Raw genomic sequence first — 17,656 nt, forward strand, 5'->3', positions numbered from 1 at the left:
TTGGAGAAAAATTCTTCTTTATTTAAAAATACCAGTAATACTGACAGACTTCAAAAGCAATTCACGCTTCCAGAATACAAAGTACTTAATACATATTTTCAAACCTGTTTGCATTTCAAACAAAGTTAGCATTTTTGTAAATCAAATTTGATAACCCGACTAAAAATATTTTCCAGCTTTATTATTTAAGGAGCTGCACAACCTTTAAAGTGGGGACCAGGAGGCAGGCAGAGGCAGAGAGACAGAATGCACCCAGGACTGCGCAGCAGTCTACAGCAACATGTCCCACAACTTTGGTGCTGGAAACACAAGTAATGCACAAGACAGCTGCCCTCCAGTGTCAGGATCCTGTGAAACAGCATATCAAAAGATCGCCAGCTTCTTATAATTTACACACTTTCATTTAGGATTGCTTTTTTAAGAAAATCTTTAAGAATGCCATTTTAATTTAATATCCAGAACCCTGAATTTAAAAAACTAATGAAAGAAATTAACTGTTACCATCAAAATGGTTGTTGCTGAGCTGTGTGAGTAGGAATTCTATGCTTTTTTAGATGCAAGAAAATTAACACATAATGCAAGTTTAATTTGAAATCACACAAGTTATGTATGTAGGCTCAGATAGTAGCAATGTTCACTTTTATTACTAATAGCTTAACTGAAACAGCCATCTATTCATTCCTCCAGCAGGAATAGCAGCACCAAGATCTTCTAAAATTCTTTACATATAAAGCTTAAGTCATTATCCAAGTCCCATTCTTTGCATGCTCCAATTCTTGTTATCTTATTTAACATAAAAGCAACAGGATTTGGAGAGTTACTATTTGCTGTATTAAAACAGTTACACAGCATCTTGTACTGTCAAAAAGCAAAATACTGTGAATGGCAGCCTGTCTTCACAGCTCTAAACTTGAAGCTGCCAAACAGTCACTGCTTGTGCCAGCAGTGGTTTTCCACAGAAAAATAGCAGAAACTAAAGGAATCATGGCACAATGGATTTCTGAATTATTTTGTCTACCATTGGTCCTGGGGCTTAGTACCTTCCCCCTTGTAGACTATATCTGCTGATCATTCCAGAATCATCTTTAATGAAGGAAAGGCATCAGGTCATATAGCGGGTAATGGCTCTCAGAGCATAAAGGAGTTCTGCTTGCATCCTAGCTTCTATAAGAAGCAGATTAACATGAACCTGAATATAAAATACAACATCATATAAGGAAGGGTTACAAGCATTCACAATCAGTTTTTCAGTGAATCTAATGAACACATAAAATAAGTACACTTCCTACACTTCCTATGTAGTACAGAATAACTTAGCCTTGGGTTTGTTGAACAGATTATAAATTTCTCAAAACAGCAGCTATCTTTTTTTTTTTTTTTTTTTTTTTTGATGCACAGTTTCACTCTTTCCCAGGCTCGGGCGCAGTGGCACGATCTTGGCTCACTGCAACCTCCACCTCCTGGGTTCAAGCGATTCTCATGCCTCAGCTTCCCATGTAGCTGGGACTACAGGCGCATGCCACTATGTCCAACTAATTTTTTGGTATTTTTAGTATCACCATGTTGGACAGTCTGGTCTTGAACTCCTGACCTGAAGTGATCAGCCTGCCTTGGCCTCCCCAAGTGCTGGGATTACAGGTGTGAGCCACCGTACCTGGCCTAATATTCTTTTTGGATAGATTGAGCTTTCATTTATATTTTATCATGTTTCTTGGAGGTTTGTTACATGTCAGAAAATCTAGACACTGTTTTATCAGAATAGCAACTTCCCCTGCCAAATCATTATTCAGTAATTTCTATAAAGATGTTTCAAAGAGAACAGACACTTCTACCTATACACAGCTTTTATAAAACAGTCTTCTATGTGCTGACAGCCATGCCAGCACTTCTGAAGACGGGCCAGCCCACCTGTGTTCCCTGTCTTTATTCTTTTACTCTATCAACATAATCAGGTTCCCTTCTGAAGGGGTACCTGAGACAGCTGTCCTGGAATGTTTTTCTTTGGGTTGGTAGGGGTGATGGAAAGGGTTTCAGCACCATTAGGTTAGGTGAAGGAGACTACGAATCATTGCTAAGTTACAAAGTAAACAAGCCACAATAGGCACATACCTTCTCAGAGTGCTTGAACTGCCTCCAGAAGCTATCATACATTCTTTTGGTAACCTTTTCAGGAGTGCAAACAACAGTTTTGATATAAACTTTAAAGCTACGATCCAATAGCTGGTTAATTTCACCATAGTCATAATCATCATATCTGTTGAAAGACATAATGAGAATTATGATATTTTCAGTGTATAACCTGTTTTCATCTTACAAAAGTATACACATCAATAGTTAATACTGTATTTTTTCTCTCTTTGTGTAGGCAGCTGTCCCCAAAAATGATAGAGCTTTATAACTGCAGATGAATGAGTGAGTATAAAGGGATAAGAAACAGAGTACTTAGGGAGAGTAACGTAACATTTTTTCTACTACCCAAGTAAATCATTCCTGAAAGCTGACAATATTAACATAGCACTGGGTACCAAGCAATAGTGTATATCTGCAATCATGAACATGTAGCCACACTGAGGAACAAACTATTATTGAGACGGAGTCTTGCCCTGTCGCCCAGGCTGGAGTGCAGTGGTGCTATCTTGGCTTATTGCAACCTCTGCTTCCTGGGTTCAAGCGATTCTCTCACCTCAGCCTCCCGAGAAGCTAGGATTACAGGTGTGTGCCACCATGCCCAGCCAATTTTTGTATTTTTAGTAGAGACAGGGTATCACCATATTGGCCAGGCTAGTCTAAAACTCCTGACCGCAAGTGATCTGCCCGCCTTGGCTTCCCAAAGTGCTGGGATTATGGGCGTGAACCACCGCGCCTGGTTGAACAAATTCTGAAAACAGATTTTGAGTATTATCGAAATTAAGAAACAAATCAATTACATTTGTTATTGGTACTAGTACTTTCTCTATAGATAGATATCTCTAGATCTAGAGATATATATCTAGATCTAGAGATATCTCTATATCTAGAGATATAGAGATATCTGTATATATATCTCTAGATATAGAGATATCTATATATAGAGAGAGATCTCTATAGATAGAGATCTCTCTAGATCTAGATCTCTAGATCTAGAGATATCTATATATAGAGAGAGATACAGAGAGAGATAGATATCTCTCTATATAGAGAAATTTACTTGTATAAATAAATAAAATAAAAATAATTAGAATTACTTTACTCATGTTTCTAGGAGTTTCTGGGGTCAAATGAGAAAAAAGGCAGGGGCTGCGAGGAGAAGGATGGTCTATACTTAGGAGAGCCTATCCTGCTTTAAGCCAAGATGGCTGCATGCACCAGTTGTGTGCGTTGCTCCACTGGGTAATGGATTTCCAATCACATAGGCACTGAAGTCTTCTATTGAGTTTTCAGTGGAAAGGGGACAAAGGTCTTGCAAAGCTGGTTCTACCACCATTCAGGAGGCTAAAGTCAATAGTCTGGCTACTGATTAGTGGGAAATTAGTTTAAAGTTGGTCAGCTGTACTTCAAATGCCAGATCCGTTTAGAGTAGATTAAATAGGGTTTGTAGGTTTTGACCAGAGTCTCTAATAGAAAGCCTGATTTTACAGCAAAAATAGTTAGCTAGTAAGCACTGTAGCTCAGAGTTTGTGTGCATGTGTGAGAATGTGGTATACAATGACTGCATTTTCAATGTAACATAGTAACATGGCTGAAAACCTAACAGCAAGGACATGAAAGTTTTGCATTTTGATTACGTATTATGAGAGCAAGTACTCCTCAGAAGGAGCCTAAGAACAGCCAGAGGGGCAATATAAGGGCACTGATTTCCAAGGAGGTAGAAACATAAGTGTATCAAGAGATAGATTATATGAAGAGAAAAGATACTAAAGGTGTTCAGTGACAAACTTTGTTCTAGGACCAGCTTGCTTGTCCTCCCTTTCCTGGAGGCAGCTGTCATTCAGTTCTTGTCAAGGTCCCTAACTCTCCCTCCTGCCTAGCTAGGAAAGAGAAAAACTAAGCTGCAATAAAGTGGTTCTTTGAAGCATAAATAGCATAAAAATAAGTTATTGGGGAGGGGATGGGTTTTGATTATGTGTGTGTCTATGTGCATGTGCGCTCCAAGCACTTGAATAATTTGGCCCAGAGGAAAACATCTCTTTATAAACACAGAAAGAAGACTAACCTTATTCCAAACATGCAGTGAATATAGTTCCAAATTGCCCGTCTAAGCATTGAGGTATCAACATCTTTGTGCATTGCCATTGTATTATAAGTAAGATTGTAAGCAATGTGAAATTTTTCATCAATCAACTGTCCCACATCTGGATAAAGGCGATTTACCAAAGAATAACCATGATCTTCCCAGCAATAGTCCTAAATACAGGGAATAGAACAAATGTGAATAAATGTGGTCAAGTACAGTTCTATATCTATAGCTCTGTAGCATGGTAAAAATCATTGTCATTTGGCTGACAATCCAACTGGCTTTTATCCCTAACTCCCAGCTTCACTTACACTCCAATCTTTTTTTCAATTTCCATACTGCAACATGCAAAAGGTTGTGTTTTATAACTCAGTGAGTTTAAAAACTAATAGTCTCATCTCAAAAAAAAAAAAAAAAAAAAAAAACTAATAGTCTCTTCCCCTTACACATCGGCCTTTATCTCTTTCACTCTCTCTCCACTCAACCCCCCAGATGTGACCAGCTTGGGAGTCCCCTCTCCTTTTCCATTGCTGCAGCCATTCAAGTGGTCTTCAAATTATGAGTGTGTGTGTGTGTTTTAAGAGACAAGGTCTCACTCTGTTGTCCAGGCTAGAGTGCAATGGTATGATCACAGCTCACTGCAGTCTCCAACTGCTGGGCTCAAGCGATCCTCCCTGCCTCAGCCTCCTGAGTAACTGGAACTACAGGCACAGGCCACCTTGCTTGGCTACTTTTAAAATTATTTGTAGAGATAGGGTCTTGTTTTGCTGCCCATGCTAGTCTTGAATGCTTGGCCTCAGTGATTTTCCCATTTTGGTCTCTCAAAGTGCTGGGATTACACGTGGGAGCCACCAGATCTGGCCAAATTTTGTGAATTTTTAATTCAACACATCTATCACCCATTCCTTCTCCTACCTGCACTTCTGCCTTTTAGCCCTATTAACTGAGTCTCCTAATTAGTTTTCCTATATTAAATCTCCTTGCCTCCTTTCTTTCCACCTGAAACAAAACTTAATAAGCCCCTACTTCTTTGTTGCTTTCCTAAAAACACCTCTTTGATAGTATGCCATCACGCTGGTCAAAGCCTACAAACCCCACATAATCTAATGTAAACTGCTTTGACATTTAAGGCACACCTAACCAATTTTAAACATACACCACTAATCAGAAGTAGGAATCTTTAGCTTGAAGCTCTCAGCAGCCAACCAATCTCTTTATAATTCCTTCCTTCACTCTATCCCTCAACCTAAGCTTAATTATTGTCTAGTCTCTTCTACTTACAATACCCTTTTCACCATCCAAATTCTTCAAATCCTAATGTCCCTCCATAAAAAATTTCCAGCCCACATGATGTCTTCAATTTCTAATCTATTGCATAATTATTCTGTAACTCTTCCTTGTGCCTAAATTTTGCCCCTTAGTTTATTTATTTTTATTTTTTGAGACAGGATCCCACTCTGTCACCCAGGCTGGAGTGCAGTGGCTCCATCACAACTCACCGCAGCCTCAACCTTCCAGGCTCAAGTGATCTTCCCACCTCAGCCTCCTGAGTAGATGGGACCACAGGTACATGCCACCACACCTGGCTAATTTTATTTTATTTTTTATTTTTATTTTTTTTGTGGAGACAGGGTTTCCCCTTGTTGGCCAGGCTGGTCGTGGAATGCCTCGGCTCAGGCAATCCACCTGCCTCAGCCTCCCAAGGTGCCGGGATCACAGGCGGGAGCCATTGTGCCAGGCCCCTTAGTTTCTTGAGCAAAGAAACAAAATCTTATGGTTCTCAAATATTTTCATAATTCTGGTAAAATAGTTATTATTTAACACTGGCCCCTAACAATATTTGGGAACGTTGGGAGTATCAACTCATCTGAATTAAATACTTACATATTTAAATATTTACACAATAAAATTTTTAAGATATACATACATTGAAACTACAGTATGATTCCATGGATGAATTAGAAACAGGCTTTCACCTTTTATTCTGAAACAAGACGAGATACTGCCTGCAAAGCACTTAGCATAGTTCTCAAATCTAAGTGGCTGTTTTGTATTTTAAGTCAGACTGAGATATTTCTAGTCAATCATGTGCATACAAGTTGCATTTACCTGGACACGAAATGTTGGAACATGCATCCCATGTCTAGAGAAATCTTTATAGCCATAACTAGTATCCTCAAAATGACGAGATACAGCTCTTGCTGGTGTAACTTCTTCATCATCTGGGAAAAAAGGCCATTGAAAGGTTTTTAAAAATAGGATGCTAGTTAAAATTGATTTTACCCAAAGGAGTAAAAATGGCATAACTCTTTCTCTGATACTGAGTGACCAATATCAACCAAAGTAGTCTTACAATTATACAAAGTAGTTTACTTGCTAGTAAATAGAATGTAGTAAAAGGAGATTTTCTGTTATAAAATGAAAACTCATAGTTGAATTCTCTATGCCTTTTATTGCCTCTTTCATAGACCCTTTCTCTCTCCTCCCATTCCAATTTATATGTATTAGGTTCGACTTATTCAAAGTATGAACATACTTTTGGATAATTTTTAAGATAACTATAAAAATCAGCTATGCTCCAAAATTTAGCACTTAGATTATTTTTGTTGAATATTAATGACATATAATATGTAACATGATCAAAGAAAGAAATCCCATGGGTTAACATTTTTACAGTGCTGCCTGCACTGTGCCTAAGACTTTCTGGACTATCATCATGTTTAGGAGTTGATGAGATTATAGTTTCATGTAAGTGTATCATTAGATGACAACTCTACATCTTTAGGCATGGAAACAAAAATTTTTCCTGGAAGAAAAAAAAGTGAACATCCAACCTCCATTTAAACAAATTTGATTGTTTCTTTGCTATTAAGAAACTCCGTGCTCTTTCTCCCACTCTATTGTATTGTCAAAATACATCTGGAGACACTTTATAAACTTTTTCTCCTTTAAATTACCTGGTTTATATATTATCTCCTGTAGCCTGCATATAGATAAAGGTTAAACCTAGAGGATTTAGGTTGTTGGTAATTTAATAAATATCTCCTTTTCACAAATCATATAATTTTTGTTGTTGTTTTTTTAGAGACGGGAGTCTTGCTATGTTGCCCCAACTAGTCTGGAATGCCTGGCTTCAAGGTGATCCTTCCACCTCAGCTTCTTGAGTAGCCGGTACTACAGGTACAAACTGCTGTGCCCAAAAAAATCACAGAATTTTAACTCTAGAAGCAATCTCGGGACTATTTCCTCATATTAAAGAAGAGAAGCGTGGGCAATATAGCAAGACCCCATCTCTACAAAAAAAATTTAAAAATTAAGCAGGCATGGTGGCATGTGTCTGTAGTCCTAGCTACTCAGGAAGCTGAGGCAGGATGATCGCTTGAGCCTAAGAGTCTCAGGTTACAGTGAGCTACAATCACGCCACTGCACTTCAGCCTGGCAACAAAGCAAGACCCTGTTTCTTAAAAAAAAAAAAAAAAAAAAAAAGAGAAAAAAGAGGGCACTCATATGTTAAGTGACTTAGCCAAGTTCACAAAGCTTATTAGAAGTAATTTTAGTGCCAGAATCCAAATTAAATGTCCTCCCCCTTAGTCTAGGATGTTTTCACTTATGACCTTTTCTTAGTTGCTTGCTTTAAAAATTATTTGTAAATAGGAATACCTATGCAATAGTCTCTCTAAAAGGAAGGACATATTTAGATTGATGCTTTAAAAGTTATTTAAATTCTCTAAATAAAAAGTTGAGTTTGCAATAATTATATTGACTATATAATGGTTGTTCTTACCTGAAGAGAAGACAAACATACTCTCTCTTTTTTCTATTTCAAAACGTGAAGCCATCTCTTCCTGACTTGCCTCTTCTTCATCTCGACATTCCTGTAACTGCCTCATCTTTTCCATGAGGGCTTCAACCTCAAAGAAAGAATCACTTACCTGAAGAAAAAATACAATTAATGTTACATGTGGCAGACATAGAATATATATGAATTATCTTTTAAGTCTGTCTCATAAGAATTTATATCTTTTTTTTTTTTTTTTTTTGAGACAGAGTCTTGCTCTGTTGCCCAGGCTGCAGTGCAGTGGCGCGATCTCAGCTCACTGCAAGGTCCACCTCCCGGGTTCATGCCATTCTCCTGCCTTGGCCTCCCGAGTAGCTGGGACTACAGGTGCCTGCCACCATGCCCGGCTAATTTTTTGTGTTTTTTAGTAGAGACGGGGTTTCACCGTGTTAGCCAGGAATGGTCTCGATCTCCTGACCTTGTGATCTGCCCGCCTCGGCCTTCCAAAGTGCTGGGATTACAGGCGTGAGCCACTGCACCTGGCCAGAATTTATATCTTAGTAGAATATAGGGAAAATATTCCTATAATTTTAATGTACATGAATGAATAAAAAACTACTTTGGCCTATTAGGAATACAGACATGCAGATTTTAAAATATAAGGAAAAAAATGATTTTAAGAACACATTCTAATGCTTTTACCTTATAAAATTAGCAATAATGTCATTACCATTTATGCTGTTTTAAACTACTTGTCAATTTAAAGCAGAACTGCGTAAGATAACTTCTACTTGCTTAATCTTTAAATAAATAAGATACACAAAGTATAAGTGATTTTGCATCAACTGTGTACACTGGGCATACATATTGTCAATGTGTGTATCATCTTTAATAATTAGCTTTATTTCTACAATTTACCAATTAAACATGAAAGATGTCTACATGGCTGGAGTTGGCCACCTGACCTCTGCAAATGGATCTGGCAGCTGTCACTTGCTGGGATGACTAGAGCAGTGTCACACATAGAGTAATGGGGCTGACAAAGGACTGGCCAAGTGGTTTTGCACTAGTCAAACTGGTTATACTTCTATACCCTGCTGCATTCTTGCTACAAAAGCTAGATCAAATCTATGCAATTTATACCTTTCTTATAAAATGAATATATTAAGAAGTCTGGGTTGGGCTAGTGGCTCACGCCTGTAATCCCAGCATTTTGGGAGACCAAGGCAGGAGAATCACTTGAGCCCAGGAGGAGTTCAAGGCTGCAGTGAGCTGTGATTGTGCCACTGTATTCCAGCCTGGACAACAGAGAGAGACTTTGTCTCAAAAAGAGAAAAAAAAGTCTTAATCTCAAATCTCAATGTATACATACAAAATTAATGTTTCCCCCCTTATAAATTTATTTTGCCAGGAATGCTTTTAAGACCTCTATCTTCCATTCTTCCTGGCTTCCACCCATTGATCCTTCAGGTAGCAGCTTACATCCTTGTAAACACTGTCATTTACCCCACAAGCTCCAATTATTCTAACACAACCCTCTCCTCTTTCCTTCAGAGGACCAATCATAATTTATAATTGTTATTCGCATGATATTGATTTAATGCAGGCTCCCTTCCCAGACCAAACCTTCATAAAGGTAGGAAATCTGTTTGGTTTACTTGTATATATCCCAAGCCTAGCATAGTACCTGGTACATAGTAGATATTCAAGAAATACTTGCTGGAGAATGACTGTCAGGATAATTCTATATTAAGAGACAATCTATATCACTTGTGCTTTACATTTTCTTTTGATCCAAACAGTTATACTGAAATGCCCAGTATTAAGCCTTTTCTCTAAGACTTTCATGATGGGAAGTGTTTCTATGACGATACTGAAGATTCTTGTGGTGCATGCATGCATTTTCCCCAGTTATTCCTGACATAGAGTCAGTAACCAAATAAAAAATGAGCTGAAAAGGATTAGGTTTCATGATAGGATGACTCAAAGTTTAAAAAAGATCTCTGTCAACTCACATTATCTGTCACTAATTTATTTTGTTTACCTATTCTCCTCTTAAAGAGCCCAAATTTTAAGTATTCTTAGGAAAGGTAATTCTTGATAAATTATATTGAAATAAGAGGGAAAGGAAACAAAGTAGGTTTCTTTGTTCCTTCACTGATCTGCTAAAGTTGGGATTAAAAAAAAATATGGCATTTCATTTTAATATTAAAATGTTAAAATTGTGTAAGAAAACTCTTTTTTCTTTCCCTTTATAAATTACCCAGTCTTGGGTATGTCTTTATTAGCAGCATGAGAACAGAATAATACACCAACACTTAGAAGCAACCAATGTGTTCTTCAGTAGCTACTGGAATAAAGAAATGTTGCTACATCCAGAAAATGAAAAATTATTCAGTGCTAAAAAGAAATTAGGTATCAAGCCATGAACAGACATGGAAGAAATTTAAATGTATATTACTAAGTGAAAGAAGCCAATCTGAAAAGGCTATGTACTGTATGATTCCAACTATATAACATTCTGGAAAAGACAACTATGGAGAGAGTAAAGAAATGAATAAGTAGTTTCCAGGGTTGGGAGGGAGGGAAAATTCTTGTTTGTTTGTTACCATTTGTATCTGAAGAGCTGAGTCAGATACTGGATATGTACCTAAAGAACAAGCCATATCAACTCACTGTCAAAGTGTCATCAGTGTAGGCCATAAACCTTCTAAAAGTATCCAACTTACCTGGGAATAGGAAGCTTATTAGAGAAATAAAAATTATCTTCTTTCACTATTCATTCTTTCAATAGAAGGAGAACTAGAAACAATCAAGTATTTTTTTCTTTAGCCTTGTACTAAATTATTGGTAGCAAGGACAAGAATCCATCTCCTAGCATTCTAGCAACTGAATACTCTCTTGGATCCTCTTCTGACTGCCAAGCTTTGAAAAATAATCAGTGGCCATATGCAGGCCTATAACATGAATCTAGGCAGCTCAAAGGAGGGTGAAACTGATGGTCTTTGGCAGTCCTATGATCAACCTTGGGAAAATTATTCTTTCTTGTGCTAATTTCACCATATGTAAATGCTACCTCTTATTTAGCACCTGACAAATGCTAAGTGCTGTACTTGGCATTTTACTTCTTTAGAGACATTTCATTTAAACCTCACAATAACTTTGTGTTTTACTTTTATTTAGATACGAAAGAACTGAGATTCAGTAACTTGCCCGAAGTCAAATATATAAATTAAAGGCAATTCAACCTGTCAAATCTATTTCAAAGGGATAATATAACTCAGAAAATGCATGTAAAGCATTCAGATGGCTGTGGTCCTGCTTCTAAAATTTATTTTTGAAGCATAAAATAAACCCTTGCTTTTTCACTACAACAAAAGAATGCAGGAGGAGATTTTGATTCATCATATATAGGAATTAAAATTTGCTTATAGAAAACTGAACTTGCTCTGTTTCAAAGGAGTAACAAAACTGAGAATATATAAAAGCCAGGAACAGAAGGAATAGAGGTGAAAGCATTTTAACACATTTACATTCACCTGATATCACCTTCTATATTGGTGCAAAGTTAAACATGAAAAAGAATTTTGAAGAGAGAAATTTCTAGATCAAAGTTGATTAAATCTTCTGAAAGATAAAAAATTAAGAAGCCAGACTGTTTATTTTGTGCAAAAGAGAAGAATGTGATTGGCACAAAAAGTCTCCACCACCAGGCCACACTATTTTCAGCCTTCCCTCATGTCACTGCCGTAGCCAATCAATATTATTTGGTCCTGACGGGACACATGCTGTTGGCTCCTGATCCTAAAATTATCTAAATGTAAACTCCTACAGGGTCTTAGAGTTTTGTACATCACTTTTGTAAAATGTTGTATATCACCTAGACTAGTGATGAGCATGTGAGGCAGTCAATAAAACCCTACTGAATGAATAGATATAGGGGCCCAATATCTCCACAGTCTTAAGAGGGTGGGTTTTTCTAAGACGCCAACTGAAGAAATAATATAACAGCAAGTATTGTGATTAGTTTTATGACAATCTCATGACAAATAATACTTACAGAAACATTTTCTGCTGAGTTGACCGGCATCTCATCCACACTGTGATTGCCATTTGTAATGTCACAGATGCAGTAGTTGCTAACAGAAGGAGGTCTGAATGTGTGGCCACCATCACAATGAATTTCTGGACTGATTCCACAGCCGAATGTGAATGAGGCAAGAGAATGATAGTGTGTGAGTAAAACTACTGCATGTACCAATTCCGCAAGGGACCAGCTGTGCTCTTCAGCTTTTAAAAGTCCCTTAGGGGGAAAAAAAAAGAATATATTTTTGTACTGGGGTGTGGTAAAAGTATACAGTTTATTTTAGTATTTAATTTATTGAAAACATGAGTCATCATACAAAGCCTAGCATAAAATTATCATTTGAAACATGTAGAACCCAGAATTTGCTAATTTTTATGAATATGCATTCACAAATAGAACTTAACATAATCTGTTAAGACATTCACTATTATTTTGATTTTCTGAAATATTGACTTAAAATGTAAGAGAATGCATTTTGCTTAAAAGTGGCTGCTGTATTTCAGATGCTAGATTATGAATGAATTACTGTGTTGTTAGTTCAAAATGTCAAAGCAAATGTAATAAATTTGTGTTTAAAAGTAGAAGCTGCTGTGTGAAACGCCTGTGCTTTGTTTATTATAAGGCGTCCTCAAGGAATTTTTAAGATAGTGGCTTGAACAACTTGATTAAATATTCCTAAATCATCAAAAAGTTATACATAACTTCTATAATTCTTCTATTCAATTCTGTGTCACTTCTGCTTCATTATCTATTTTGTAATCTTGTATAATTTTTCCTTACTTGACAATATATAATAGGCATTGTATTAATATATTCAAATCTTATATCTTCTTGATAATATCTTTAATTATCTAATAGTATCTATTCTATGAAATAGATAAGACCAAAAGATGCATCTCTAAGAATTTATAGTGCATGGTAGACAATTTTAGAGAACATCAATCTACTTTTACTCTATTACCTCTATTAATAAATAGAACCAGAACTAGCTTAACATGGCATTTAAAACGTAACGTAAAGATGCATAACAATGAGATGCCACTTCACACTTATCACAATGGCTGAAATCCAAAACACTGACACCAATGCTGGCCAAGATGTGGGACAACAGGAATGCTGCTTCATTGCTGGTGGGAATGCAAACTGATACCGCCCTTTGGAAGAGTTTTACAGTTTCTTACAAAGGTAAACGTAGGCTTACCGTATTATCCACAAATCGCACACCTAATTAATTATCCAAATGAGGTGAAAACTTTTGTCGACAAAAACCAAAAAACAAAAACCTATACATGAATGTTTACAGCAGCTTTATCCGTAATTGCCCCAAACTGGCAGTAACCAAGATGTCCTTCAATAGGTGAATGGATAAACAAACTATGGCATAACTATACAATAGAGAATTATTCAGTGATAAAAAGAAATGAACTATCAAGTTGTGAAAAAGCATGAAGAAGCCTTAAATGGATGTTGCTAGATGAAAGAAGCCAGTCTGAAAAGCTACATACTTTTGTATGATTCCAGCTGTATGACATTCTGGAAAAGGCAAAACTATATAGAAACAATAAAAAGATGAGTGGTTGCAGGGGTTTAGGGGAAGGGGAAAGGGGGGGAAAGGGATGAACAGGTGGAACCCAGGGCATTTTTAGGGTACTAACTATTCCATATGATATTGTAATGGATGCGTGACATTAGGCATTTGTCAAAATGTGTAGAACGATACAATGCAAAGACTGAACCCTAATGTGAACTATAGAGTTACTAGTAATATATCAATTACAGCAAATGTACCACAGAAATGCTGTAACAGAAGAAAATGTGCATCTGTGGGAAGAGATTCAGGGGGTAGAAAATAGGAACTCTCTGTACTTTCTGTGCGATTTTTCTGTAATCCTAAAACTGCTCTAAAAAAGTCTGAAATGACTCCCAAGATATATTACCCCACTGCTTACCTCAATGTGTTCTTTGGTAATAAGCCAAGGTCTATGGGCTAACACTTTGTTAAGTTCTCCTAAATTCTGTAGTTTTTGAGGAGCATTCTCTAAACCATTGAGCCACTTGGGGTCCCCACCAACATGAAGGAAATCATTTACATGCAGGTTCACTAAGTAGGAGCACTGATGTCTTGCCGCAGCCTTAAAACAAAAAGATTATTCTAATTATAAATATTAAAACCTTGAACTACATATCCTTTTTATTTACAACATGCAAAAGAGCTAATTAAGTTTATTAGTATGTTTTCAAATTTTCCGTAAACTACAGAAATGCAGTTTTTATATAAACATTTTAAAAATTCAAATACTGTAAGAACCTTAGAAATATTCCAAGAACAAACAAAATATCTGATAAAAGTATTTGAACTTTAGACATTTTATCTATATACTTTCAGAACTTCAGATTAAGAAGAAACTTCAATTAAGGTGCCAATCATAAAATAATGGAATATTATTTACATCTTGAACAGGAAGCACCACTTATGTCAATGTGAACTATTTATAATAATGAAACAGAACTTGTGTTCTACTTATTTAATGAAGAATGGTTCTCAGCAATGTATAAATACTTGCTTCTTTTTCTGTTATACTTGAGAGCGTACTTATTTAAAAATAGGAAAAACAGAGACTGTGCAACAGGAATCATATTATATATCATAATCTAAGTATTTATCCCTGTGTTTAAAGCATTAACTGTCTCTTAAAGAGATTAATAAAAATAGTCAAAAACAATTTTTCACTGAATGTTTACAAACCATTATTCCAATGTAGTGACGATAATGTAGGGGTAACGGCCCATCCATTTGCAGTAGATAGTGTTGAGTTTTTAAGAAACTTTCTAAATATTGTGGGTGGAAAACCATCACTAACGTAATGTTATCCAAACGGCCCAAAGCAGCAAAAGAATCTGCAAATAAAGCATGCATCTGTGCGTCTTCACTCCCCACTTGGAGGATCTGTATAAATGAGAGAAAAACCATGGTTACTGAAATGGTAAATTGGTGTTAAGGGAAGAAAATATACATGGGCTACACTCTAAGTATCATTTAGAAGCAGATTAAATTTGGCTTAAGAAAGAGGGGTTACAAATTTAAACTCAACTGGTTGAAAGATACAGAAGAATAAACAGTTACATATTATATAGTAGGGGATAAACAACAAAGGCTGAACATTAAAGGCCATCTAGATAGGCTGCTTGCAGAGTTGGCCAGAATCCAGATAAAGAAGCAGATTTAGATTATCAAATTTGCAGAGCTTGCAAACAGACACTAAAGCCTTTCTTTACAAAACCGCCTACTCTCACTCAATTTAAGGAGAACTAAAATTAACTAATAGCATACACTTCTTATGAAAATAAAGCATAGATGCTTTTATACATATATAGAATTAAAGATCCAATCTAGCACTGATATCAGCCTGTGGAGACAGTCAAGACTAAGTAACTCAGGTTATGGGCACACCTAAACAACATCTAAATATAAGCAGATGTTGTATCACTGGTCAAAAACAAATCTTGGCTTTACTTGATTAAATATGGGTGTTAAAAATACATCATGAAATAACAGAAATCAACACAAGTACAACAGCTTTTTATTCCCACAGATTCACTGCCAAAGAATGATTAACTGCAACCAACTCTGACTAAAACGTGTTGTTGACCAACAGTTCTTCAGATGCCAACATGTGGGTCATGAAAGCTCTTCCTTAAAAGCATACAGTTCACTATGTACTTTCACAAACAACGTACCTCCTTTTCTGGGATGAATCTGCTTGGTCCCTGTCCTAGTGGTCGAGGAATTCTAATGCCAAGTTCCTAGAAAAGAAAATTACACCATCTCAGGCCTTTGGCAGTAAACAAAATGAACTGAGGCTAAAGGAATGGGAGGGAAAAACAGCCAGTCGAACAGAGACAGGCTTGTTTTGATGGTTTGTTTTCATGGCTGTATATACATATCAACTCTTCTGTTAGCATTACATAGCTAACAACAGCTTATAATACAACTCTGATTAAAAACAATAAAACCTGTTTCACTAAAACCAGAGTTTTGCATAAAGTACTTGGCAGAAAGTCTAGAACAGAAAGTTCAGCACATAGCAGCCAACCCTGTGGATCATCAGTGATACAAAATAAGACCAGTGTGTTTGTACATCTAAAACTCAACCAACCCAAATATCAATCCCTGTGCATCGTCAGAAAATGAAAAAGCAGTACTTCCACCTAGGTGTCTTAAACTAGAAAAAGTGTAATTATTATTACATCTAAAACAACACCTCACGGTTAGAATGTAAATTTATGAAAAATAAAAACTAAATTCACAAGAGACAGCACTACAGGGCATGTTTTCTCTGCAGTTAAATAATTTTAGAGAAACTCATTTTGTTTGTAAGTTTGCCTTAAATTAAGTTTTTTTTTTATTTACAGGATGTCATCAATCTTGCCCATATTATATTTTAGAGAAGCTCAAATAATTGAGAAATAGTTTTCTGACATTTGACACAGTGACTCTAGAATCCTGTACCTTATGTGATGGTGTAGTATGGTTAACAAGAACTGAAAATCTGTTAGGGTTTCCTTTCCCTCCCTCACCCTCCCCATATAGTGTGTTTACAGAAACAAAACCAAAATAATATATTTCAACTTTTTGTTGTTTTGAGGCCTATGTCCTATCTAGTGTCATTTAAAATTTTTTTTTAGAATTTATACAATTAAAGATTAACCCCTTCACTCATATATATTATATATATAATTAAATACTCATATAATTCTACTCTCTCCTTACTGCTTTTAAAGTTCTTCATGATATAAACCAGATATTTTCCTTTTAAAGAAAAAAAGTGGGGATGGGGTGGGGGTGGGTGCACAGAGAGAAGGACATGTGTCAGCAATCCAAGAAATCTGGTCCCAGCAAATGAAAGTCTTTAAAGCAGAACAGGCTTTTAAAAATTAAGCAGGAAGGACAAAAGTGAAGGTAATCTTTATTAGGAGACATCAAGATTCAAAGTAGTTTATATTTGCCAACAGAATTCATAAAATAATATTTAAATAAAATAATCTTATACTGGAGGGTGGTGACTTCTCCCTGGTTAGTCCATCCTTACACTGAAGATAGTAATGCTTTAACATTATACCCTTCATTAGAGGAGGTACTTAATTCACTGGTCTGGCCACGTGTGTGTCTCAATTTTAACATCCTGTAATGAATGCCAGAGGACATCCCTGTTATTCAATATATAATTTTGGCACCAATAGCAGCCATTTATATACAATGATGACTCTTAGCTTTTCTAACTGCTGATTTCTCATCCAATTACATACATTTGAAACAATACCTATTGGACAAAACTAAGGCTAAAATTAACATTTATCCCCTCTAATTTCTTTAATCTTGAAAACTGTCTTATTTAAACAAAATGTATTTTAGGAAAATGCCTGTTTCAAGGGTTTATTACTGTTTTATAACTAAGAGACTTGGGACTTTAGTATACGAAAAGGTGTCATTTCAAATGGGGGAAAATGAATTATTCAACAAATAATCTTGGGACAACTGGATAGCCATTCAGAAAAAAAGTGAAGCTGGAACACTATA

The 17,656-nt window shown here is 36.2% G+C and overlaps 1 protein-coding gene across 2 annotated transcripts in view; it reads right to left on the minus strand.

The window, feature by feature from the left end:
* Nucleotides 1-17,656, minus strand: part of SESN1 (sestrin 1) — a 106,452-nt gene continuing 88,796 nt past the window's right edge. For both annotated transcript variants that reach the window (XM_063604972.1, XM_063604973.1), the window contains exons 2-10: nt 15,817-15,882; nt 14,825-15,025; nt 14,028-14,210; nt 12,052-12,294; nt 7,998-8,145; nt 6,323-6,435; nt 4,193-4,383; nt 2,110-2,254; nt 1-1,189 (exon numbers count right to left, since the gene is read on the minus strand). In XM_063604972.1, coding sequence (XP_063461042.1) covers nt 1,103-1,189; nt 2,110-2,254; nt 4,193-4,383; nt 6,323-6,435; nt 7,998-8,145; nt 12,052-12,294; nt 14,028-14,210; nt 14,825-15,025; nt 15,817-15,882 — 1,377 coding nt within the window. In that variant the 3' untranslated portion in view covers nt 1-1,102. The remainder of the gene's footprint in view (nt 1,190-2,109; nt 2,255-4,192; nt 4,384-6,322; nt 6,436-7,997; nt 8,146-12,051; nt 12,295-14,027; nt 14,211-14,824; nt 15,026-15,816; nt 15,883-17,656) is intronic.

The sequence above is a fragment of the Pan paniscus genome, chromosome 5, assembly GCF_029289425.2.
Source record: "Pan paniscus chromosome 5, NHGRI_mPanPan1-v2.0_pri, whole genome shotgun sequence".
Taxonomy (NCBI): domain Eukaryota; kingdom Metazoa; phylum Chordata; class Mammalia; order Primates; family Hominidae; genus Pan; species Pan paniscus.